This window comes from Balaenoptera borealis (genome assembly GCF_965194805.1).
Source record: "Balaenoptera borealis genome assembly, chromosome: X".
Taxonomy (NCBI): domain Eukaryota; kingdom Metazoa; phylum Chordata; class Mammalia; order Artiodactyla; family Balaenopteridae; genus Balaenoptera; species Balaenoptera borealis.
This window is the reverse complement of record NC_138881.1, coordinates 116,727,323-116,754,398: the sequence shown is the minus strand read 5'-3', so window position 1 is coordinate 116,754,398 and position 27,076 is coordinate 116,727,323. Positions and strand designations below refer to the sequence as shown.

The 27,076-nt window shown below is 41.1% G+C and overlaps 1 protein-coding gene and 1 pseudogene across 11 annotated transcripts in view; one reads left to right on the top strand and one right to left on the bottom strand.

Moving 5' to 3' along the window:
* The window catches only part of ATP11C (ATPase phospholipid transporting 11C (ATP11C blood group)), a 166,455-nt gene that overhangs the window by 2,175 nt on the left and 137,204 nt on the right, over positions 1-27,076 (top strand). For 8 of the 10 annotated variants that reach the window (XM_082376054.1, XM_082376053.1, XM_082376048.1 and 5 more), the window contains exon 2: positions 7,444-7,553. The exons of the other annotated variants lie outside the window; for them this stretch is intronic. In XM_082376054.1, the coding sequence (XP_082232180.1) occupies positions 7,444-7,553 (110 nt within the window). The remainder of the gene's footprint in view (positions 1-7,443; positions 7,554-27,076) is intronic. 10 annotated transcript variants of the gene reach the window in all.
* LOC309620082 (26S proteasome non-ATPase regulatory subunit 4 pseudogene) overlaps positions 22,304-27,076 on the bottom strand; it is a 198,910-nt pseudogene continuing 194,137 nt past the window's right edge. Inside the window, exon 2 of the transcript XR_014249912.1 lies at positions 22,304-26,384. The product of XR_014249912.1 is annotated as a 26S proteasome non-ATPase regulatory subunit 4 pseudogene (transcript). The remainder of the gene's footprint in view (positions 26,385-27,076) is intronic.

Below are 27,076 nucleotides of genomic sequence, written 5' to 3'. Positions count from 1 at the left end.
CCTAGGGCAAGGAATTAATCTGCAAACCCTTGGACTGAATGTGAAACATGCTATCAAATACTCATTGCTAAAGAATGACTTCAAAAAAAATTTTTGGTGGTGGGGGGCAGCAAATTGTAGCTCCCCTAATCAGTGAGCCAAACGCTGTCCTCATCTTTAGCCTGGTAGAGATTGAGGAGCACTCCCATTTACATCACTAGAAGGATACAGTTAAAGATTTAGGTTGGACTTGGCCTTGCACAGCAATGTACATGTAGTCTAAGTTGTGTGCTTTTATATTTCAGAGATGGGGCTGTGAATTCCTTTCAAAATTGTGCGTTTGTGTGTGTGTGTACCTGTATGTATGTGAAATTGACTTTGAATGTGACATAAATTACAGGGGTGTTGCTTATAGTTCTTGGTCGCTGAAAACTAGATACTAAGTGTTAGGACAGGGCTTTACATTTTAAGCCTGACATGGGAAGTAGTATCAACTTCTATGGCTCAGTAGTGTTTGCTGAATCGTTTAAAAAATGCCATTTATTTCCCCAGGTTCTCCAGTTTCAAGCTAAACGAAATAGTGATTCATTGTATTTTTTAAAGACATGGCCTTGACGTCTTTGCCATTAAAAATTGTCTTCTTTCCTTTCTGATGAATTAGGACTTTACTTTTGACAGTTTTGAGGTAGAAAGAAATTGGTGGATTTGGTGTAGGATTTTCGGATTTAGGTATGTAGGGGGTGTCTTAAAAGATTTAAGAGTTGGATGTCTACAAGTACAATAAAAGCACCGCCTGTTCCCAGTCAACATCTCCATTCTCCATAAATACAATAAATAAATAATAGTAGTTTTGTCTATACAATTTATTTACTTTAAAAGCATGTGGTTTTTTTTAGAAGGTTTTTTTTTTTTTTGGCTGCGTTGGGTTTTCATTGCTGCGCGTGGGCTTTCTCTAGTTGCGGCGAGCAGGGGCTACTCTTCGTTGCGGTGCGCGGGCTTCCCATTGCGGTGGCTTTTCCTGTGGAGCACGGGCTGTAGGCGCACCGGCTTCAGTAGTTGTGGCTTGCGGGCTCTAGAGCGCAGACTCAGTAGTTGTGGCGAACGGGCTGGGCTTAGTTGCTCCGCGGCATGTGGGATCTTCCCGGACCAGGCCTCAAACCCGTGTCCCCTGCATTGGCAGGCGGATTCTTAACCACTGCGCCAGGGAAGTCCCTAAAAGCATGTTTAATTGGAAGTCCGGGCTAGTTGAGACTTAAGGGTCAGGGACTTTTATGTTATTTTGTCTTTTATCCTTCATAACATTCCTAGTGATTACAATAGCATTTTCACATGGGTTTAAAGGTTTAATGAGAGTCTAAACAATGAGAATTCCCCCCATTTGACTTAGTAAATTATTTCATGCTAATGATTCAAAATAAGACATTCCTTGATAAAGTAGATCAGGGGGCTTGGCCAAGTGGATGCGGTCTAATTAGCTTGTCAGAGAGTGATATTAAACGGGTATGAATTTCTAGATCATTGACATACAAAAGCTTAAGTTTTGAGTTGAAATACTGGAAAAAAAATTATATCTCAGATTCTAGAAGCTCTTAAACTGCTTTGGTTCCATAAATCATGCAGCATATAGTAATGATATCACATAGAAAATTTTATATCTGTCAAAGAGGCCCAGGACTGGAAAGAAATTAGACTGCATAAGGTATAATGAAAATTCAAAATAAGACCAAAAATATTCAAAATAGGTAGCCAATTTATTACTTTGAGTCTGATCTCGGGTGGCCTCGGCCTACAGCGGCTTGAAGCAGGATTTCGGTTCCCCTGCCAGAGATTGAAGTCAGGTCACAGCAGTGAGAGCGCTGAATCCTAGCCACTAGACCACCAGGGCCAGTGGCCAGTGACAAGGACCTGGCCCGTCGGCTTTGTAGAAATGAATTCCCAAAAAGAGACGGAAAGTAGTGAAACAGGTGTTTATTAGGAGGAAAAAGGGCTCAGAGAGAGTCGTGCCCTCGTGGTAGTTCGAATCACTTATATGGGGCGTTTCTTCCAGGTTTCCTTTGGCCAATCATCTTGCTTTGCCTGATTCTTTTTTTTTTTAATGAATTTTATTTATTTATGTATTTATTTATTTAGCCACACCGCACGGCATGTGGGATCTTAGTTCCCCAACCAGGGATCAAACCTGTGCCCCCTGCAGTGGAAGCGTGAGTCTAAACCACTTGACCGCCAGGGAAGTCCCATGACTTTGCCTGGTTCTGAGTCCGTCCGTATTTGGTTTATCTCAGGGTCCTCCCGTGTGTGTGCGTGCATCTCTTAGCCAAGATGGATTCCAGCACAGAGGCCTATGGGTAGGTTGACATCACCTACTATGGGGTGGCGCCCCCTCCCTTTTGACCTCCGAGGAGCCTTCCTGTGTAGTCAGGAAAGTCTTCTTGACCCCGAGAATGAGGAATATGTGGTCTCTTTATCTTTTCTCTGGGCAGGGCTCAGCTCCTCTCTGTTCCCGCTATTATCTTTGTCTGGGAGTATCTGCACACAGGGGACAAACTCCAGCTGCTCAGCCTGGGCCCCATCTATCTCCTGCCTCAAGTCCAAGGCAAGGCCAGTCTAGTGAAGCAATATATGAAGGCAATTAATAAAATTTCAGGTAATTTTTTTTTTTTAGGAGCAAGGTTTTTTGTTTTCTCCTTGAATTATCATTATCAGGGTAATTAGACTTTTTCTCTCTGTTTCACTTTACTGAAATCCTTGGCCTGACATTGCTGAGCATGGAAAATATTGATGAGTTTATTTTATTGTGTTTAGAAATTTATCTAAATGTATGTATTGCAGTAATTTTACATTTACACAAACATTACAAATGGCCTGTGTGCATCTTGGCTCCTACCAGGTAGTTCATACATGGCTGGGTTTAACAGGTGAATTTGTCCCTACTAAAAGCAACCTTTTATTATCATGTTATATTGTAATTTCTTTTTAACTTACGTGGTACCTTACATTAGTCTTTCTCCACTGGGAGAGAATCAACCCCTAATGCCCTAGGGAATCCATTGTTTGTAATACTCATCTCCTCTGCGTGCATCTTGAGATGAGGAATTATAGTTGAGAAAGACTGCCCTAGACTGTGAAAGCTGCTGGGGGCAAGGACAGTTGGCACAGTGCCTGGTGCATAGTAGGTGTTTGATAAATATTTGAATGAACAGTTTTTATCTGTTTCACATAAATAATAGCTTCTAGTTATAGACAGTGATATTTATAGTAAATTCTTCCTTATGAAGAATGATTAAAGAATGAGGAGTTCTAGTTAATTGGGTGTGATATTGTGATTTATAATAACAAATATATGTATATTTGGTCTTTATTGCTGGCCCAGAGCTCCTAAAACCCTCTGAATTTCCAACACTGAGAGTAATAAAGGTGTCTTTTATTACGTTAATTAGGTGAATTGGAAAAGCACCTCAAGTTGGGGACTGGTTACCAGAGGAACCAACCCTTTGATTAGACGGTTGGAACTTTCAGTCCCACTCCCCTGATTTCTGGGGAAGGGAGAGGGCCTGGCGATTGAGTTCAGTCACCAGTGGCCAATGGGTTAGTCAATCATGCCTATGTAATGAAGCCTCCATAAAACCCCAAAAAGACAGGGTTTGGAGAGCTTCCAGGTTGGTGAACTCGTGGAGATTTGGGGGACAGTGGCGCGCCTGGAGAGGGCATGGTAGCTCTGTGCCCTTTTCCCATTCCTTGCCCTATGCATCTTCTCTGTTTGGCAGTTCCTTTTATAATAAACCATTAATCTAGTAAGTAAAATGTTTCTCTGAGTTTTGTGAGCCTCTCTAGCAAAATAATCAAACCAAAGGAGGAGGTTGTGGGAACCTGATCTATAGCCAGTCGGTCTGAAGTACAGGTAACAACCTGGACTTGAGGCTGGTGTCTGAAACCCCAGGTGGGGGTTGTTGGAACCCCCAGTTTGTAGTCAGTTGGTCAGAAACACAGGGGATCACCTGGACTTGCTACTGGTATCTGAAGTGGCGGGGAGGGGATGGTTGAGGGGGGAGTCTTGTAGGATTGAGGGCTTAACCTGGGGTATCTGATGCTGCCTCTGGGTAGATAGTGTCAGAATTGAGGTGAATTATGGGACACCCAGCTGGTGTCTGAGAATTGCTTGTTGGTGTGGGGACCACCCCCCACGTAGGAACCGTGATCAGAACCTAAACATTGGGGTCTGCTATATACTGATTACCAGTTTTTAAAGTATTAGAATAAGTCTATCTAACGACAAAACTATACTGACCATAGTATAATCTCTTAGATGATTACACCGCCTTATGATCTTGAAGAGCATTATTTCATTCAATAAATATTCACTGAGCATCTGTTATGTACTGGGCACTGTGGTAGGCCCTGGGACACATTGGTGAGCCAAACTCCCTGTCTTCATGAGATTAATTGTCATTACATACACGGCTCAGAGGATATGGTGACTGCTCCATGCAACTTGATTTTTTGTGAATTAGTTACTGTTGTATACTTACTTGTCATTTGCCTTTCTACCAGAAATAAAGTGAACAATCTCAGATGTTTTCTGGTTGTTTGGATTTCAGATGAAAAGGAATTTGTTGCATTTGACACCTTCAATATGACCTATACATGGCAAACTGCTTTTTTGCAAATAGATGTTAGTCTGATCCTGTATAAAGTGGGAAACCTATTTAGAAATGAATCACTATTACTTGAAATAAATATTAAATAACCTGAACACAAGTTTTTTCTTTTTTTTTTCCTGATCTGGCTTTTACTGATGAAGCAACATAAAACTCTGAATGTCTTCTAAATACCTTCTATAAGGGTTTACCATTTGCTCCTTCTGTTTATGATTATTGTTCATAATTCAAACCTTTAGTGGGTAATATTGAGTGCGTACAAATCAGGTAGTTTCCAGCGCTCTTAATGAGGTTTTAGCAGAGGTGAGATTTGAGCAAGTAAAGCTGGCCATTTTCATATTGATGGAACTGTCCAAATGAGCAGCTGGGCAATGGGTTCTGGGAGGTAAAGGATGGCCAGTGGCCCCTGGGAGAACCATAACTAACATCCCTGTGTTTGGATGATGTGCAGAGAACTAGCCCATGAGTGAATTCAAATACTGGTTTGTTGAGTGATGGAAAAAAATCATTAAGGCTGACTGCTTGTCTAACCTGGTTGATCAGTTCTCCCAAAGAGGTGAAAGCATGGGACACAAAATAAAAACACTTTTTTTTTCCCCTCAAGGTGGTGGGGTTTCCTGTACATCTAGTGCTTTATATGGAATAATCTTTTGCATCTGGAATTCTTGAGATTGGGAGGAATTTTCTGGTTGGGCGGAGTGAGGTTCGAGGCTTCCACAAGTGAAGTAGGTGCTGTTTTCAAGTTTATTTCCGTTCACTTAACACTTACCTTCCTGGCCTGGGATAAAGGTAGATCAGTGGTGATTGTTAAACAAACATTAGCACAACTGCAGCATATGTTAACACTACCGCAGTTTAATGATGAATGAGTAATCAGCACTGCAGATATGGGCGCAGGGTGCCCTGTGCCAGCACACTGGCAGACAACCCCTCAATTACTGCGGTGTATGGAGGGATTGCTGGTTCGGCTGACTTCCTGATTATCTGAGGTTTATAGATAATGTTGGACCGTGGATATCCAGATTTGGGAGGTTAATATGTATTTGTGAAATACAGATTGTCATCAGTTTTTTGCCCCATATTTAGTTAATAGAATATGGGAGGATTGGTGCAGACTACCCTGTTGAAGCAGATACCGTGTATTTTTTTAGACTCCTCCATTATATGCTGTCTTAAAGCATTATGGTGGCTGTATTTTCCTGGTCTCTTTATCACGTCGGTATTGAAAAAATCAGCAGGTTTTTTTTTTTTTTTTTTTTTTGGGCTGCGTCGGGTGTTAGTTGCAATATGCGGTGGGGCGGGGGAGCTTTGTTGCGGCATGCGGTATCTTTTGTTGCACCGCAGCCTCTTCCTTGTGGTGCGCGGGCTTCTCTCTAGTTGTGGTGTGCGGGTTTTTTCTCTCTAGTTGTGGTGCATGGGTTCCAGAGGGCGTAGGCTCTGTAGTTTGTGGCACGAGGACTCTCTCGTTGAGACGCGCAAGCTCAGTAGCTGTGGCTAGCGGGCTTAGTTGCCCCTCGGCATGTGGGATCTTAGTTCCCCGATGACCAGCAATCGAACCTGTGTCCCCTGCATTGGAAGGCAGATTCTTTACCACTGGACCACCAGGAAGGTCCCCCCAGAGCAGTTTTCTTGATAACGATTATGCCTTTAGCACAAACCCAATTCCCCAGATAACAACTGTGTTTGTGTCAAGGGTACCAACCTTGTAAGCAGACCTTTTTAAGAATAGCAGTCACAGACTTACCTGGTGGCACAGTGGTTAAGAATCCACCTGCCAGTGCGGGGGACACGGGTTCAAACCCTGGTCCGGGAAGATCCCACATGCTGCTAGAGCTACTAAGCCCGAGCGCCACAACTACTGAACCTATGCTCTAGAGCCCGCTAAGCCACAGCTACTGAGCCTGTGTGCCACAACTACTGAACACCACACACAGCAACGAAGACCCAACACAGCCATAAATAAATAAATAAATTTATTTATTTATTTATTTTTTAAAAAAGAGTAGCAGTCAGTCTCAGACCTGCTCTGTTAACTTTTTCCTACATGCTGTTAGGAAATCCTGGTATTTTTCAGTGAATGGAAGTGACTTGCCCTCGGTCATTAAGCTAATCAAGCAGCAGAACTGAGTCTATCTGAGACTCCCAGCAATCACCACCTTTTTTTCATTGCTGCACATACCATGCTTCTGGATTATGGGTCATTCCTTTTCATATTGTTGCATGCATTCACTATTTGTCACTTGCAGCAGAAGAGCAGCCTGCCGGTGGTAAATTGATGCACCCAGTGGGGGAGCCAGGAAGTATTGATGTTTCTGCCAGTTTAGCGTCAACACTTGCTGGTTTCCTCTCTGGAGCATCACAGAGTTCGTGGATTTTCATTTTTTCTGACTTTGGTACTTTCATCACTGCCCCCACTCCTCTTCGTTCCATCCAATTACCCATAGTCCCAACACTCATTTGCATCATTAATTCATCCCATTCTATACATGGCTAGGTGTTAGCTCATAGGCAGCTGATTTTAAAAATCCTTTTGGGTAACATAATTCCAAAGAGCGGGCATAATGAAGAGTATTTAGTTAAGGATGATTATATAGGAAAAGTTGCCAAAAGGAAAACAAAATTCTTGGGCTAATGAATGAATTTTATGGAAATATTTATAAATACTGTTTTACTTCAGGATTGTTCTTTGAGTTCTATGGTCATGGAAAACCCCAGAGATATCTCTCTGGTTATTCTTAAGTTTCAGCCTTTTTTTGAAAACTGTTATCAAAAGGGAAAATTAATAATTCTTTTATGTTTTTGGACAAAGAATAAATCAGGAAATCCTACTGGAAGATGCAGTAATCCTGCAGATCAACAGGGAGCAGAAGCCAGGAGGGAACTGTCACAAGCAAGTTACAGCTGGGTAGAGCAGATTCTGTAAGTTACACCTGTTGTGTAAGCAGTTGGGGATGTTCTTTAAGCTTCACAATTAATGTCGTTTGCAGTAATATGGATTGAGGGATCTATAATATAGTGCACAATTTACTTTGGCTTCTTTTCTGGAAACATCCATATGAATCAAAAGCTTCCTTTGAACACTCCTGCCCTGCTTGGTTGCTATAGAGGTATGTAAGGCACAGCCTTGCTCTCCAGTAGCTTGCAGTCTATTAGAGACAGAAGACCACACACAGGACCAACCTCCTCACAAGGCAGTAGGTCATCAGTGCTATCTTCTTGAAGGCACACACAGTAAGTGCCGCAGGCATTGAGACGAGGGCACCAAATCTCTGGAAGCAGTGGGTGGAGGAGGAGGGATTTGTAGAGGAGGTAGCATGTGAACGAGGTGGTAGGGAACCCGAGGAATTGAAGTTCATGGGATTCTAGGGATCGGCAGCCTCATTACAGGAGGAGGCATTTACCTGAGCAATCAAGCCGAGTTATTGCTTATGGCACTTAGAGCAGGGAAACCAGTCAATTGAGAGGACTTAGGTTCCAACTCTTAATGTAGCAGAGAGACAGAAACCTTAATCTTCAATGGCTTATTTTTGCTGTGGTGAAATTTAGACTTTTAGACAGGGAGCACTGATAGCAGACATAAGGTGGCTTTCATTTCCACAGTAATAGCTGTAGGAATCTCCCAGTAGACACTCTTCTGAAATCCTAATTCCAGTGGTGGCGGTCCTTAGTCTTCTGATTTCGATACAGGAACTGGGATGGAATAAACATTTGGGGTAATATTTCATGACCCTGTTTCATATAATATCATATGACTGGTTATTTAGTTGTCCTGCTTACATAATAAGTGCACACTTTCAGAAACTTTTACTACATGGGGACAATGCGGTAGTTTATTATCTTGAGTACTGGTGGTCATTGTAAAAAGCCGGGGATCAGGCCTTTGTCCAGGAGCACATTCCTTATAGTAACACTTCTGTTTCACTGTCACTAAACAACATGGCTCTTAATAGACATTCAGACTTGACCTTCATTGTGCCTTACCAGAACATGAATTGTGTCTTATTCCCACATAACCAATTCATCACCACAAGCTGTTGATGCCACTTTGCTTTATCATCATGACTGCCACTCTAGTGCAAGTCATCAGCATCCCTTCTCTTTCATATTTGTTCCTCCTCCAGTCTTCTGTCTTTGAATAAATGGCACCATCCTCTACCCAGTAGCTCAAGCTAGAAACCTAGCAGTCATCCTTAATAGCCCCTTTCCCTTTATCTCCTACATCTAATCTCAGGAAATCCAGTAGGTTCTGTTTCTGAAAGAGCTCTCAAATCCATCCACTTCTCTCCTTTCCCTACCACCATCCAAGTCCAAACTACCACTATCACTTATGCGGACCATTGCAATAGATGATCTCATCTACTCCTGCATGCTCCAATCCGTCCTCCACACAGCATCAGAGGGATCTTTTACAGATTCATATCTGAAAGCCTTCAGTGACTTTCCAGTACTCTCTGGATAAAGACCTGACCAGTGTCAGCTTGCACTCTTCCTCACTTTTTTTTCTTCCACGTTTTAAAATTGAGATAAAATTCACATGACAAAAAATTTGCCATTTTAAAGTTTACAGGTAAGTGGTTTTTAGTATATTCATTATGTTGTGCAACCATCACCACAGTCTATTTCCAGGGTATTTGCATCACCCCAAAAAGAAGCCCTGTACCTATTAGCTGTTAGTCCCAATCCCTCTCCTCAGCCCCTGGCAACCACCAATCTGCAGATCTGTGGGTTTGCCTATTCTGGGCCTTTCATGTAAATCGACTCTATATGCAATATGTGCTCTTTTGTGATTGACTTATTTCATTTAGCATGTTTTCAGGGTTTATCCGTGTCATAGCATGTGTTAGTACTTCATTCCTTTTTATGACTCAGTAGAAGTCTATATGTCTTTATGCCAGTACTGCGCTGTTTTGATTACCATAGTTTTGTAATAAGTTGAAGTCAGAAAGTATGAGGCCTCCAACTTTGTTCTTTTTCAAGATTGTTTTGGCTATCCAGGATCCCTTGAGATTCTTTGTGGATTTTAGGATGGATTTTTCTGTTACTGCAAAATGTCTTCCTCACTTTTTTACCTTACATCTGCCAAAGGACCTTTGTATATACCATTTCCCTTGTCTGGTAAACTTCTCTGTTTTAGTCAGTTGCCTGAACTCTTACTCATCTCTCAGGGCTCGGCTTAATTATCACTTCCCCAAGGAAGCTGTCCTGTGTCCTTCCCTCAGACAATGGCAGGTTCCCAGGTTCTCATAGCACTATGAACCTTTCTTTTATATTCTTTATCACAGTTGACTTTACATTAGCATATTATATTTTTTTGCTACTTACATAGTATCAAGCTTTCCCTATGTAGTAAATTCCATGAAGGTAAGAACCATTTTTGCTTATTGCTTATCGCTAATGCTTCAGTGCCTGACATGTAGTATATGCTCAATAAATATTTGCTGACTGAATGAAATTTGATTCCTATCTGTATTTTTAATCTTATTTCCCATTTATAATCATAGAGTTTGAGAGCTTGACTGAGAGATCAAATTGTCCAGTCTTTAGACATCACTGTTGTGTTCAGTTAAAAAAAAAATCTCTACTCATATTTTAGAAATGAAGTCATTTCCTCTAGCATGCTGTGTTTTGAATATATACAATATAATATCTCTTTTTCATTATATTTTTAAGTATTTAATGGTCTCTGATATACTTAATGAATAACTTTATATTTATGAGCATCACTGTTGTACACACATTTACAACATTGACTTTCTTGAAGTTTGCTGTTATACTTTATTTTTATTTTTTATTTTTTTAATTTTATTTATTTATTTATTTATTTATTTATGGCTGTGTTGGGTCTTCGTTTCTGTGTGAGGGCTTTCTCTAGTTGCGGCAAGTGGGGGCCACTCTTCATCGCGGTGCGCGGGCCTCTCACTATCGTGGCCTCTCCCGATGCGGAGCACAGGCTCCAGACACGCAGGCTCAGCAATTGTGGCTCACGGGCTTAGTCGCTCCGCGGCATGTGGGATCTTCCCAGACCAGGGCTCGAACCCATGTCCCCTGCATTGGCAGGCAGATTCTCAACCACTGCGCCACCAGGGAAGCCCTGTTATACTTTAAAAGTACTCACTTCGGGAATTCCCTGGTGGTCCAATGGTTAGGACTCGACGCTTTCACTCCCAGGACCCAGGTTCAATCCCTGGTCAGGGAACTAAGATCCCACAAGCCCTGCGCTGCGGCCAAAATAATAATAATAAATACAATAAAAATACTTCACTATGAATAAGAAATGACGTATTTACTGATTAAAGTGTTTGTTTCATTTTGTAAGTCTTCTTGATAACTTTTTAGTCTAGCTATTTTACAAATACTTGTTTTTTAAATTTAAAAAATGGTTATATAGAGGTGTAAGTACTTCTAATGTTACTGTTTTTGTGAGTTTATTGCAGTTTTGCTGGGCACCAGATAGTCAGAAATGATAGTGGTAAGGGTCTCATTTAAGCCCTTAATACATGAGGATGGAAATAATCTTTTTATTTTATATGGATCAAAATTCAAAATGAGTTTTCTTTTTTATCTTTTTATTTTTTCGTTTTACCTTCAGTGTAAGCATTTGTGTTCTGTTAGACTGTGTACAAAAATAACTATTCCATTCAGGGCCTTGAATTACTGATCTATGACTCCATTGATATTCTGCAGGTTTATGGAATTGTTTTAGTTGTAAATTGTCTTTGCCTTCTTACCATTATGATAACAGCTAAAACCAGAGTAGTAAATTCCTGACACTGTTTTAAGTGCTTTATAAGCATTAGTTCATTATACACATTTGCTTATTTTATTAGTCAGGGTTCTCCAAAGAAACAACCAACAGGGTCTTTGTGTGTGTGTAAATACCTATATATTTATTATTTTAATATTATTTACATGTAGGGACTTCCCTGGTGGTGCAGTGGTTAAGAATCCACCTGCCAATGCAGGGGACATGGGTTCGAGCCCTGGTCCGGGAAGATCCCACATGCCGGGAGCAACTAAGCCCATGCGCCACAACTACTAATGGTTAATATTTTTTTTTTTTAATTTTTAATTAATTTATTTAATTTATTTATTTTTGGCTGTATTGGGTCTTTGTTGCTGCGCGCGGGCTTTCTCTAGTTGCGGCGAGCTTGGGCTACTCTTCGTAGCGGTGCGCAGGCTTCTCATTGCGGTGGCTTCCCTTGTTGTGGAGCACAGGCTCTAGGCGCGCGGGCTTCAGTAGTTGTGGCACACGGGGTCAGTAGTTGTGGCTCGCGGGCTCTAGAGCTGAGGCTCAATAGTTGTGGTGCACGGGCTTAGTTGCTCCACGGCATGTGGGATCTTCCCAGACCAGGGCTTGAACCCGTGTTCTCAACCACTGCACCACCAGGGAAGCCCCGTTAATATTATTTACATGTAAATATTTAAATAAATTTCTTCATATATATATATGTGTACACATATTTACACACACACACACACACACACACACATACACATATAAAGAAACTTACAAGGAATTGGCTTACAAGGCTTACAAGGAATTGGCTCACATGATTATGGAGGCTGAGAAGTCCCAAGACCTGGAGTCAGCAAGCTGGAGACCAGGAGACCAATGGTGAAGTTCCAGTCTGAGTGGGAAGGCCAGAGAACCTGGAGAGCTGATGGTGTAAGTTCCAGTCCAAAGGCTAGCGTTAGGCTTGATACCCAGGAGGAGCCAGTGCTTCAGTTCAAGTCCCAAGGCCAGTTAAACCAGTGTCCCAGCTTAAAGGCCATTAGGCAGGAGGAGTTGCCTCTTACTCCGAGGAAGGTCAGCCTTTCTTTCTTCCTTCCTTCCTTCCTTCCTTCCTTCCTTTTTTGGCTGCGTTGGGTCCTCGTTGCTGTGTGTGGGCTTTCTCTAGTTGCGTCAAGCAGGGACTACTCTTTGTTGCAGTGCGCAGGCTTCTCATTGCAGTGGCTTCTTTGTTGCGGAGCACGGGTTCTAGGCGCGTGGGCTCTAGAGCGCAGGCTCAGTAGTTGTGGCGCACGGGCTTAGTTGCTCCGCGGCATGTGGGATCTTCCCTGACCAGGGATCGAACCTGTGTCCCCTGCATTGGCAGGCGGATTCTTAACCACTGCGCCACCAGGGAAGTCTCGGTCTTTTTGTTTTATTTAGGCCTTCAACTGGTTGAATGAGGTCCACTCACATTATGGAGGGCAATTTTTTTTACTCTGTTTACCAATTCAGATGTTAATCTCATCCAGGAATACCCTCACAGACAAACCCAGAATGTCTGACCAAATATCTGGGCAGTATGTGGCACAGTCAAGATGCCACATAAAATTAACCATCACACTTATGTCCTAGGATCATGTGAAGATGAATGAACAAATCTAAAGTGTGTATAGACCAGGAATGGGAGACTTTACCATAAGTAACTGTAGTCTGCTAGCCTTACCATCTGTAAAATGAAGGGCTTCGACTGCTACTTGGTCTGTAAGGCTCATTGAAGTCCTGGAACTGGTAAAAGATCTTAGAGACCTTTTAGTTGTCCAGCCTCTTCATTTTACAGCTGAAGAAATGGAGAGAAAGAGGGCAAATGGCTTGTCCAAGATTATTCAGTGAATGGGAGTTCAGAAATAGGAATTCCAGGCTCAGCTCTGTAATGTATGTCCTCAGTTTCCTCTTTGAACTGCGAGGGCTCCTGGGTCATCAATATCTAAGTTCTCTCCCAGCTTTATAATGTCGTATAAATGTTTAGGCTTCATAGTCTAGCAGTGGAATTTTTTGACTATTTTCTTTTCTTTTTTTAAATTAATTTTTATTGGAGTATACTTGATTTTTGACTATTTTCTATTGGGTTGTTTATCTCTGTTACTCGTTGGGTCTTCATCTCTCTCTCTCTTTTTTTTTTTTGTAAGGAGGGAGGAAGGGAGGGAGGTCTCCATCTCTTGGTTGCTCATTTGACTATACTCTGCCCCAAATTTCTTTTCTTCTTTAACAGTAACGAGTGTGAACTAAATTGTCTGTACTTTGGATGGAAATAACGACAGGCTTTCATGGGCTTTTAAAAGTGGTTGTGCTTTTCGTTTTATACTGACCTGAGTGATGGGGGGATCAAATGTAGACGCATGCCTTTGTTAGTACTATGTTCTAGAAATGAACTTAACTCTGATTATATTAACCTCTTAGCTAACAGCTCTAATGGAGGAGAGCATTTTTGGTGGTACTGAAATATGATGGGCAGGCTTCCTGGGGAGCAGCACCACTGTCTTTGCCAGTGGCCACCTGACGTTAATTCGCAGACACTCTTACTCGTCTCTACTCCTGAACACAGTTAGCTGCACAGTGGTAGATAGAGAGGCAGCACTTGGATTGGCTGAGTCACAGCTGCTAGGACACAGTAGGGGCAATAAGAAGACAATTCACATGTACATATTTGAGAACCAGTTTGATGAAAAGTGTCAGTAGAATATATATCCGTGTTTTGAAATGTGAAGCAGTGTAATTAAAATATTGTTGTGCAAATTTAGACATACTACTTATCAAACATACTAATGAAGGCAGTTTAATCAAAATGAAATCAAACCAAAAGACATACTAATGGATTTATAGAATCCATGTTTGGAATTAATATTTTACATAGTCATGAAATTCATGTTGCATCAACAAATGTCTCTTTTGTTCCTAATATATACCTAGCATTGTGGAAGTTTTTTGAGGTATGGGGCTGGAAACTTCTCTGTTATGGTGCCTCCACTAACCAGCACTGTAGCCTTAGGAAAATCACTTCGTTTTTAAATACATTGTCTTTTACAAGTGTAATATTCAGTGCATATAGAAGGACACGTGTTAAATATATGCATAATAATAAAATGACCACTCACATACCTGCACCCCAACTTCAGAATTAAACCATTACCAATATAATTCTACCTGTGTGCTCCTTTCTTATCTCATCCCCCTGCCTCCCCCCAACCCTGTAACTATTAACTTTATTTCTGTGAATCATTCTGTTGCTTTCAAAAATACTTTTAACACATATATATGCAAATTTAGATAATATATTATTTAGTTTTCTTGAGCTTATAGAAATAGTATACTGGTTTTTTTTTCTTACTCAGTATTAAATTGCTAAGATTCTTCATAAGGTTTTCTGTAGCTATAGTTGATTCATTGTCACTGCTGAATAATATTTTACTTTGGGAATATACTAGAATTTACCCATTCTTCTGTCAATGAACCTATAGGTTATTTGCAGGGTTTTTTTTTTTTTCTGTATGACCAGAAAATGTGTCTTTTAGTGTATATTTATAAAAGGGGTTCCCCCCCCCAATGCGTGTAGGATACACATATACATATACAAACACACACTCAAGCATATGTATAGGAAAACAAATACACATAATAACTCTTGAAATGTGCAACTTTACAAGAAGAGATTAAATTGTTCTCCAAAGTGGTTTTACCAGTATGCACTCCCACTAGCAATGTATGAGTTCCCGTTGCTTCATATACTTGCCCTTGATATTGACTTCTTACATTTTGTTGGTTCTCTGATTACTAATGAGGTTAAACATCTTTGCATACGTTTTTGGGCCATTTATGTTTCCCCTGTGAAATACTTGTTCATGTCTTTTAACTGTTTTCTGTTGGTTTATCTTTCTCATACTGATTTATAATTATGAGTCTTTTTCATATTCAGGAGATTAATCCTTTGTTGGTTATATTTTTTGCAAATAACTTAATTTGTGGCTTCGCATATATTTATATATGTCTTTTGATAAAGAAGTTCTTAACTTTAATGTAGTCAAATTTTTTGGTTTCTTTCTTTATGGTTACTGCTTTATGTGTCTTGATTAAGCAATCCTTCCCTATGCCAAAGTTGGAAAAGTAGTCTCATTATTTTTTCTAAAAGTTTTAAAATTTGGCAAATTATTTTTTGAGCCTCATTTTTCAGAACTTTAAAATGCAGTTGAACTGGGTGTTCTGTAACAACCTTTTATTCTTTGACGCTGTGACCTGAAGAAGACAGGATATGTGCGTATATTTTCAGAGATTGCACTGTTCTTTTAGTAATCTCTCCCACTGTGAGGTTTTATATTCTCTCCTACTTTACTTCTCTTTCTCTCATTTCCCCAGCCTCTTCCTTCCTGTGTTCTTCAGAAAATAACCAGTTGAATCCTGCAACATCCTAGTTTCTGTGTTGAAGCAGCACTTTTTAATTGAAATTTATTGAGATAATGCAGTTGTAAGAAATAATAGAGATCCCGTGTACCCTTTACCCAGTTTATGGTAACATCTTGCAAAACTGTAGTATAACGTCACAACCAGGGTACTGACATTGATAACATCCACTGATCTTATTCAGATTTCTCCAGGTATACTTGTACTCATTTGTGTGTGTGTGTGTGTATTTATTTCTATGCAGTTTTATCCCATGTGTATGTTTGTATATCCACCACCACAGATAAGATGCCGAAGGAAACGGCATTTTTTATAAACAGCATTTTTAAAAGTCTGAATTACTGAATACCTCCAGAGTGTTCTGGAGTACCCAGTTTGGCTGGTGCCCACACAGTTCTAGAGGGCCACCTCAGATTACATAATCCAGAAGCAAATTGATGAACTGAAACCTTGACCTTAGAGATGAAAGAATCTTTGATCTTTGGGTTTGAGGTCCTGGGAGGCCAGTTGGCATGCCCCCAAAACATAATCATCATTTATTTTGAATTGTATATGCCCATATGAACCTGCATTTGAGACATCCTTGTAAAAGTTGCCCTTGGTCCATCATACCAATAGGAGTCATTCAAATTCCACCAGGTCGTCTAGGAAAACAATTAAAAGCATACCGAAATATGCATTGGTTTATATCCCCATAAGTAGAAGCTTACATTATTGTCAGGTTGGTAGTCAAGGACATTTGAAGACTACATTTATGGGAGAGCTACGTATGCTTTAACTCATGTCTACTTCAAAATATTTAAAAATAAACACTCAGCACCTTTTGACCTCTTATGACCGGCCAGGCACTATGCTAAGCAAAGAGGATAGTGTAGTAAATAAAAACAGAAGTGGTTCGTGTCCTTATGGAACTTATAATCTAATTTACAGTTTAAAAATAAGGCAACAGGGACTTCCCTGGTGGCGCAGTGGTTAAGAATCCGCCTGCCAATGCAGGGGACGTGGGTTCGATCCCTGGTCTGGGAAGATCCCACATGCTGTGGAGCAGCTAAGCCCATGCGCCACAACTACTGAGCCTGCGCTCTAGAGCCCACGAGCCACCGCTACTGAAGCCCACGCGCCTAGAGCCCATGCTCTGCATCAAGAGAAGCCTCCGCTCGCTGCAACTAGAGAAAGCCCATGCACAGCAACGAAGACCCAAAGCGCCCAAAAAATAAATAAATAAATAAATAAATAAAAATTTAAAAAGAAAATAAGGCAACAAATATTATAATTACTCACTTTCATAAGTTTTGAATAAAATGAATTAGAAACAGAGATAACAGAAATAAGGTCTGTTTTTGATAGGGTAGCCAGCAAGCTCTGTCAGAGGAGATGGCATATAAGCAGATAACTGCAGGAAGGAGGGGCTACTTCTGCAGAGGGGTTTGGGAGTAGATACTGGAATCAGCTTGTTCAAAGGCCCTGAGTTGGGCAAGAGCCAGGCACGTTGGGAAACTGAAAAGGAGGCTAGTGGGGCTGAAGGGCACACTCAGTGGAGGAGGGGGAAGATGGCAGTGAATGGAGTATAGGAACTTCTGGGGCGCTGTCTTAGGAGCAATTTGGATCTTGTAATCCGAACTTCTTGAAGCCGTGAAGGTGGTTTGAAGATGTGGAAGTGATAATAATGAAGTTGTCTATTTAATCAATTCACAAATATTAAGTACCGTACCCTGTGTCAGGCACTTCTACTTGCTAGGGATGCACTGGTGAGCAAAACAGATTAATATCTCTGCCCCCATGGACCTTACATTTTAATGGGGGAGGGTATTGTTAGGGTAAAGGATAAGCTGAGAGCTCCAAAATACAATGGCCAGCGAAAGGTAGATGTTTGTCTTTCTGGCCTGTAATAGCCCAGGGCAAGGAGGCAGCTTCTATTCCATGAGATCATCTAGGGTCCCAGGCTAGTGGGGCAGTTCTGCCTTCCTCAGCATTTGGTTTTCAGGTTCCAGCCAGCTAGAGGGAAAGAGGGGTCCAGGGCAAGCTTCTTTAGGAAAATGACCAGGAAGTTTCACACATCACTATTACACATATACCTTTGGCGAAATCTTAGTCACGTGGTCCTCCCTAGCCATAAGGGAGATAGAAAAATGCAGTTTCTAGCTGGAAAGCCAGGTGCTCAGGAAGAAAGGAAGAACAGATTTGGGGGGACAACCAGTAGACAGGGAGACAGACAATAAACAAGATAAATAATTGTAATATCTTGTATGCTAGTGATGAGTGGTAAAGGGAAAAGAAAGCAGGGAAGGAAGTTAGGAAGTATCAGGTGGTAGCGGTTGCAATTTTTCAATAGAGCAACAAAGGAAGGCTTCATTGGCAAGGTGCCATTTCAATAAAGCTCTGAATGAAGTCTGTGAGCAAGAAATACCATTCTGAGTTGTTCTGAGGTTACCATAACCCAGGGTAGGCTTTTACATGCCTGAATCTTAGACCTTATCTGAAAGTATTCAGGTTAGTGGAAAAGGCACCATTATACTACAGTTTAATTTAGAGCAAGCAGTACAAGAAAGCCTTAAACAATGAATTGGTGAATTACCATGCTAGGACCTGGACTGAGGCATCTGTCTGAGAGATTTTTTCTTGGCTCTTTGATAGACAGTAAACTTAGCTCCCGAAGAAAGGAGGGACTAAGATCCCTCTGCAACACTCAGTTCAGAGTGTGTTGCACATACTGGTTTTATAGGGTTTGGGGGGTGGCAGGGTGATTTTTTTCTAAGTGTAGGAATTATTGATGATTTGAGTCTGCTGTAGAACTCTGGTTAATTTCAGTCAGCCATTGTCAGTGCAGTTTTAAGGATGTGGTGACATAAAAAGAATGGAAGTATTTTCATGTTCACGCTTGGTCATCCAAAATCTTGCTTAGTTGCCCTTCCAGTTAGAGAAAGCAGTAGTTTCCAACACTTCATTATTTTCTTTAATTATATTCGAGTGCTGCTTTAAGTTAAATGTCAATGTAAAATACATAATAAGCACCTTTTCCTACTTCTGCATCACTTTTTTTTTTTTAATAACAACCCGTTTGGTTAATGAGACAAAAGAAAAGGATTTTCTGCCTGTTTTTACTCTAATGCCCTTCCCACCTACAACACCCCTAGATGTGGGTAGATAGATTGTCTCGGGTTTATTTCTATGTTAGTAATCATTATCTTTCATTAGAGAACTTACAGTTTAGGAAAGGAGATAAGATACACAGATACATAATGAAAATACAAGGCAGGAAGTGATAAATGCCATGAGAAAGGTAAAAATAAAATGCTCTTGTAGTTCACAGACTACAGAATGAGTAACCCTGTCAGTCTTTGCTTCCACAATCATGAAAGGAGACAGTAAGGTTAACTTTGAGCTTAATATATAATGCTCTCTAAAGGAATTTTCTCTTCTTGGAAAAGGGAAGCATTTGATCTGTTATCCTACTATTTTAAGTATTTTTGTGAGTCCAGTCCTTTTCTAGGCACAGATAAAATACATTTTTTGCCTGTCATGCTACACCACAGAGAAAAACTCAAGTCAGACTGGAAAAGCACTGCTAATCACTTCATAGCATTTTATAGTCTTGGAAGTTACCCTTGAATCTTTTCTCCTCTCCCTCCAGCTTACCCAGTCCCTCACCAAATTCCAAAGATTATGCCTCCTGAATATTTTTGGGATCCAGTCTTGCCAAGCTTAATCCATCTCTGCGAAGCAGCTAGACCGATTTTTTAAAAACATAGCATTAGTTTAAGTTAGTTTCATGCTAAGAATCCCTAGTGGTTCCCTTCACAGAGTAAGATTTCAACTCCTTATTGTGCACACCAGGCTCTGCCTGCCTGTGCAGTAACATCTCTGACCTTTGCCCCTCACCTTGTACACTGCAGTCGCATTGGCCTTCCCTCAGGGCTTGCCCTCCTCCCGCACACTGCTCCCACTGTGTGGAATCCTTCCCCAAGGGCCCCGTTTCTATTCCTTCAGTACTAAACTCAAGCATCCTTAAGGAAACCTTCCGACCCCCCGCTGCGGTCAGACCACCCAGTCTCAATGGGGTCTCATAGCACCTTGTACTTCTCTTACTTAGGTCTTTCTGCAACTGTAATTAATAATGAATCTTGGAGCTAGTTATTAGCTGCCTTCCCCCTAGAACAAAATTTAAAAGGGCACGTGTGCTTTTACTTAGTGCTCTGTGCCCAGGGCCAGTGTCTGGTATAGTGCTGAGTACTGGAATAAATTCTTAAGAAATACTTGTTGCTAAAGAAAAAGGGCAGAAAATTCCCAAATTATTTAAATTTGGTTTTAGATTTTATTGAGGTGCTTACATTTGATCATAGGTTTTTTAAAGTTGTTGGAATGTTTATAAAAGACAAGTATCAGCATCACCTGGGAGCTGTTAGAAATGCAATGCCCAGGCTTCTGATTCAGACCTACTGTATCAGAAACTGCGGGTGGGGCCTGACAATCTGGTGTAACACACCCTCCAGGTGATGCTGATACAGAATAATGTTTGAGAACCAGGGTTCTATAAAAATACTGACTGAAAAAACAAACAAACAAACAAACAAACAAAAAATACTGACTGAAGGTTGACTCTGACTAAGTAAAATATGAAGTGCAACTTAAACCTACTTTTGAAATTAGGTACATTGTTTCTAATCAACAGTGGGTGGTAATAAACTACTTTTCAGCTGCCACCCTCCCCCACCCCCATTTTATCAATTGTCTTCAGATATCAACTGAAATGTAAACAAGGTCTGCTTGATCAATCAACCCAAACCTGGACTTTAGAAATTCCATAATATTTTTCAACCTTCCCCCCTCTGAATCTAACTTTTATCTAGTGCCATCTGATTCCAGGAAATGCTTGTAAAACTGGTAATGCCCATGATTCTAGTGTTGGAGTGCTTTGCTTTTAATTTTTTTTTGGCCGCACTGTGTGGCATGTGGGATTTTAGTTCCCCGACCAGGGATCAAACCCATGCCCCCTGCAGTGGAAGTGAGGAGTCTTAACCACTGGACTGCCAGGGAAGTCCCATTAATTTTTTAATGTTTATTATACAGGGTCAAAATGATTTTTGCTAAAGCTTAGGTTGTCATAGTTTCTAGATTTATATCTAATGCATTTTGAAGTATTAGCAAGGTTTAGATGTGCATATTCTTGGCTGTGTTTAGATTTCAGGGCTGTGCTACATCATCAAACTTTTGCTGATGGATTGACTGCATTGTTAAAGGTCACTCATCCCCGATTTTGCCATTGACTTTAAATTTGCACCATGTTTGACTCAAGGACACTGTTGACAAACCATTCCCACCTGGTGACTATTAAGTGATCCATAGGAAGTTAATTGCAGGTTTCTTTCTCATATATAACAGATGCCCAAGGCTCATTGATTCTCTTTGTAATATTTGGTTAGAAGCACAGGATTTGAATGGAGAAGGGAGATAACCAACAAAAGATTTTTTTCAATGTTTTTAAAAACTTTAAATTTTAGAATAGTTTTAGATTTACAGAAAAGTTGCGTACATGGTACAGAGTTTTCACACCCCACGTGCAGTCTCCTATATTATTAACATCTCATGCTAGTAATGTACATTTGTCACAATTGATGAACCAATATTGATACATTATTATTAACTAAAATCCATACTTAATCATTCAGATTTTCTCAGTTTTCCATTAATGTCATTTTCCTGTTATAGGATCCTAGCCAGGATACCACATCACATTTAGTTATATCTCATTAGATTCCTCTTGGCTGTGACAGTTTCTCAGACTTTCTTTGGTTTAGATGACATTGACAGTTTTGAGGAATACTAGTCGCATATTTTGTAGAATGTCCCTCAATTGGGATTTGTCCGTTTTTCTTATGATTAGACTGGCGCTTATTGAGTTTTGAGAGGAAGACTGGTGAGGTGAAATGCCATTTTCATTACACCATATCAAGAGTACATTTAAAAAAATTTTTTTTATTGAAGTATAGTCGATTTACAATGTTGTGTTAGTTTCAGGTGTAAAGAGTACAAATTATTAACATGACTTATCATGGTTGGCATTGACCTTGATCACCTGTCTAAAGTAGTGTTTACCTGATTCCTCCACTTTAAAGCTGCTGTTTTTCCTCTTTTCCATACTGTACTCTTTGGAAACAAGTCACTAAGTGTAGCCCAAGAGTTGTGGGTTTTTTGTTTTTTTTGCTACCATGTGGCATGCGGGATTTTAGTTCCCTGACCAGGGATCGAACCCATGCCCCCTGCATTGGGAGCGCAGAGTCTTAACCACTGGACTGCCAGGGAGGTCCCAAGAGTTTGTTTTTTAAATATGAGATTCCAGATAACATCTTTCTCGCTGAGTGGGGCCTTCTCCATTATTTTTTGGTGTTTCCTTTTAAGTTTTACTTTAATCAGGAGACAGGTATATGCAGTTGACATGTTTCAAATGCTTATTTATTTATTTATTTATTTATTTATTTATTTATTTATTTATTTATTTATTTTTAAAGAAAAAAAGTTGCCAAGCTTTATTTCGGTTGCAGTGGTTACAGACAGCACATCTAACCCTATATCCCACCCCACCCTACTCGGCCCCCTGAACAGGCTCAGCCCCCTTTTCCCTCCAGTCTCACTTCTTGTCCTCCTCCTTCTTGTCCTTCTTGCCATCCTTGGTGGCCTGGGAGGCCAGGGAGCCCATGGCATTTCAGATGGCCTCATTGTTGGGATCCACACCTGGAAGGTTCTCCCGGACACTCTGAAGGAACTCGGGGTCCTGCATCACGTCACAGTCATCCTCCTCCTTGGCGGGCTCAGATGTGTCCATGGCTGAACTGGCATCAATGTCAGCTGATTCTGCCTGGCCAGATTCTGCGCCCTGGAGGGACATCTGCATGGCATAAGCATTCTGTTCTTCCTCAGTCATACTGCTTAGGTCAGGGAGCCCAGTGCGGCCAAACTCCTGCTGGCTGATGGTCATCTTCAGCAGGGCATCGTCCGAGTCTTCAGCCCCAGTCGTAGCAATTCCCACCTCAGCGGCAGAGGCAGCAGCTGCCCACCACGCCTCCTCCTCCTGCGGCTGCCGCTGCTCTTCCACAGAGACTCGCAGGGCCAGGGCCAGCTCAGGATCAGCACTGGGGTCCATGCCAAATTCAAAGTCACTGGCACCAAGACCCAGCATGGCGCCGTCTTCCCCAGCCAGAATCGGAGAACTGATGAGGGCATCAGCCAAGCTGGGCCCAGGAGGCACTGTCACCAGATGAGAACCGGTTCCATCTTTGCCATTCAGTGTGTTTACAAAGGCGGTCAGCTTTGCTGTGTTCACCTCCTCTTCCCCAAAATTGATAATGTCAGCATTTACTTTCTCCTTCTTGAGGCGTTTAGCCAGTTTCACCAGATTCTTCTCACTGTCCTCCACGGGGCTTCCCACAAAGGCAGTGATTCGCATCTTGTGATTCTTGCCCTGTGGGTGCTTCAGGGCCAGATGGGCCATGCAGATGCCAGTGCAGAAGGTGATCTTGCCCTTGGGTTGGACAGTGTGGAGCTTAGAGAGGATGCGGCCGGTGTCAGGGGTGAGTGTGGTCCGCACTTCAGTCATTGGCCAGGGTGATGAGGCCCGCGTTGTTCTCAGGGTTGCTGAGGGTCTCGGAGTGACAGACTATGTTGACGGTGTCTTGTTGGGCCTGTAGCCGGGTGGGTAAGAAGTCCCCATTCCGCATATACTCACTGTTGTCCACGCAAACCATAGTGCTTTCCAACACCATCTTGCCGCCTTCCTCCCTCCCCGACCTCAAATGCTTATTTAAATTGTGAAGTATATTTCAGCTGATGAAGGGATTTGAAATTAAAGTGAATATTTGTTCTGGGGAAGTTAGGGGAACCTAACGTGGTTTTGCAAATGCTCCTGTGTCTAGCTGTTGCCCACATATACTCTCATTCCTTAGCCTCCAAGCCTCTGTTTGCCTGTAGCTGCTCCTAGAATTTAATTGCCTGCTAGCTAAAACCTCTATGAAAACATTTGGGTAGATAGAGTGGCCCAGGATTTTCTTTTGCTTGGCAAGAACTCACTTGCTAAAATGGTTTTTAATATGTCGGTGCCTCTCTACTGTGCTTCTTTTGCCAGAATAGATGCAGCCCAAAAGATTTGCTTGTCTTCCTAACTCCTTTTTTAATATCTCATAGCAGTGACTGAGCTATTGATCTGAAGGGATAATAACAACCCTGCATGTGCTTTTTGCAAGTTCTGATATTTTAAGAACTGAGAGCTTTGAAAAAGAACATCGCTTTACTTCACAAGCTCAAGGCTTCTTCAAACCAAATAATATACAGCATATGTCATAAAGAAGGTTCATTCCTAGAAAGCACCAGATTTAAAGGGAGCAAAGGATGAGGGAGAAGGAATTAAAACAAGTGACAGTACTTGCTCAGAGACTGATGACGAGGGTCAGCTCCACGGGAACATTGTCTCCAGCAGCCCCACTTACTCTTCCTCACCGCATCCCTAATTCATGTTCTTGGCTCCTAAAATACACTTAAAGCACTTCTCAGAAAGATTGAAAGGCACACAGAAAGTAAACAATAAACTTTTTGGTGAAGTTAACCTTTAGTATATTATTAGTAGTTTTGGATTCTAGGTTGACTCCTCAGTAGGGAAAATAGCAAGCAACATGCCTCATTATAATTAGATATATAAATAAGTTAATACATCTATCATAAGGCAAATAGAAAAAATTGGGGGATTTTTTAGCTGCGCACATTTATTTATTTATTTATTTATTTATGGCTATGTTGGGTCTTTGTTGCTGCGCACGGGCTTTTCTCTAGTTGCAGTGAGCGGGGGCTGCTCTTCGTTGAGGTGTGTGGGCTTCTCATTGCGGTGGCTTCTCTTGTTGCGGAGCACGGGCTCTAGGCGCACCGGCTTCAGTAGTTGTGGCACATGGGCTCAGTAGTTGTGGCTAGTGGGCTCTAGAGCGCAGGCTCAGTAGTTGTGGCGCACGGGCTTAGTTGCTCCACAGCATGTGGGATCTCCCTGGACCAGGGCTCGGACCCGTGTCCCCTGCATTGGCAGGCGGATCCTTAACCACTGTGCCACCAGGGAAGTCCTTTAGCTGCGTACATTTATTAATCCAAGTTCTGGCTAATAAGGTCTAAGAGGACTCCCTCAATTTGAGAGATATGCCCCCCCCAAAAAACAGTCAAAGAATATTTAGGTTTATACTCTTAATTTGTTAATGTTACTGTCTAATATTTCTTATATATTTGTATCTGTTCAGCACCTGGAAGAATTCAGTACTTATTTTTAGAATTCGTCTTAAACTTTTTTCGTAAACTTTTCATTTTAGGATAATTTCAGATTTATAGGAACTTTGCAAAGATGGTACAGAGAGTTCACATATGCCCTACACAGTTTCCCTTATTATTATCTTATATTAGTAATGGTACATTTGTCACAATTAATGAACCAATATTGTTATGTTATTACTAATTAAAGTCCATACTTCATTCACATTTCTTCAGTTTGTCCCTAATGTCCTTTTTTCTGTTCCAGGATCCCATCGAGAATACCGTACCATAATTAGTCATCCTGTCTCCTTAGGCTCCTCTTGGCTGTGACAGTTTCTCAAACTTTCCTTGGTTTTGATGACGTTGACAGTTTTGAGGAGTACCGGTTAGGGATTTTGTAGCAAATCCCTCAGTTAGGATTTGTTTGATGTTTTTCTCAAGATAAGATGTGGATTATGGCTTTTTAGGAGGAAGACTGGAGAAGTGAAGGGCTGTCCTCATCGCATCTTATCCACCATGCATAATATCAACATGACTTTCTACTGATGATGTTAACTTGATCACTTGGCTGGGGTAGCATTTGTCAGGTTTCTTCACTGTGAAGTTAGTCTTTTTTAAAACAGATTTTTACTGATTTTTCTACCTGTATGATTCTGGAGAGGAATATGGTTCATTTCATTTATTTATTCAACAGATGTTACTTTGAGTTAAAGAAAACATGGTTTTAGGTAAATTTTAGGGTTTTATTCCCCCCAAGGCCCACTCTTATTAATTGGAGAAATAAACCATATTTAAGGAATAGCCAATACTTTGTAGGTAACAAAAGTTGATCAAGGTCAAGTTGTTGGTGTACAGTGTATATTTGTTTAGCTTTTCTGAATATACTGAGTTTTTCAACAAAATTCTGTTTGACCACTGATGAATATTGTTAAATAATTTAAATCACATTCTTCAAATGTTATGACATCTCAATTATTCATGATTTACCAGTTATTAGACTTTCTTACCTTCTCTTTTCACTCATTTTATATTCAGAAGTAATAGTGGAAATGAGACCCTTTCTATCTTCCCAGCTTTTGTATAAGTACAAAGGATTATATAGATATTAGGGATCAAGCAACCTCCTGCTTATTTACATTCTTTCAAATGCTAGTCACAGTAACAGATGAAGATCAGAAAGCACTAGGAAGGGCTTCCCTGGTGGCGCAATGGTTGAGAATCTGCCTGCCAATGCAGGGGACACGGGTTCGAGCCCTGGTCCGGGAAGATCCCACATGCCACGGAGCAGCTAAGCCCATGCGCCACAACTACTGAGCCTGTGCTCTAGAGCCCGCGAGCCACTACTTCTGAGCCTACGTGCCACAACTACTGAAGCCCATGTTCCTAGAGCACATGCTCTGCAACAAGAGAAGCCACCGCAATGAGAAGCCCATGCACCACAACGAAGAGTAGCCCCCGCTCACTGCAACTAGAGAAATTCCGCGCACAGCAACAAAGACCCAGCAAGCCAAAAATAAATAAATTAAAATAAATTAATTTTAAAAAAAAAGAAAGTACTAGGAAAAGAAGAGTTTTGCTATCAAAGAATGAGTGTGTCATGCAGCAGATGAACCTCTAGGATGAATTTGATTAATTCTCCACAGCAGCAAAATCACATAATCAGATGGTGTTGCTTGAGGCTTTCTCTTGCTTTGGAGTCGGATAATCTAAATTGTGTAGCCTCTAGTGGATTTTCATTCTGTCATGTATCAAGGAACGTCTGTGCAGATGGAAAGAGGTTTTCTGTTGGGCTGTGTGTGAGCTCAGTGGGAAGGGTTAAAAATTAGGAATGAATGCATTTAACTCAATTTTTCTTCCTAATAACAGACATCTCTACCAGATTTGATGATACTGCAAACATGAAAGGAGCAGAGACATCTGGGTGTTATCATAAGCTCTGCCACTACTTGTGTAGTTTTGGGGGTAGGTTTTTTTTTTTTCTTAATAAATTTATTTATTTATT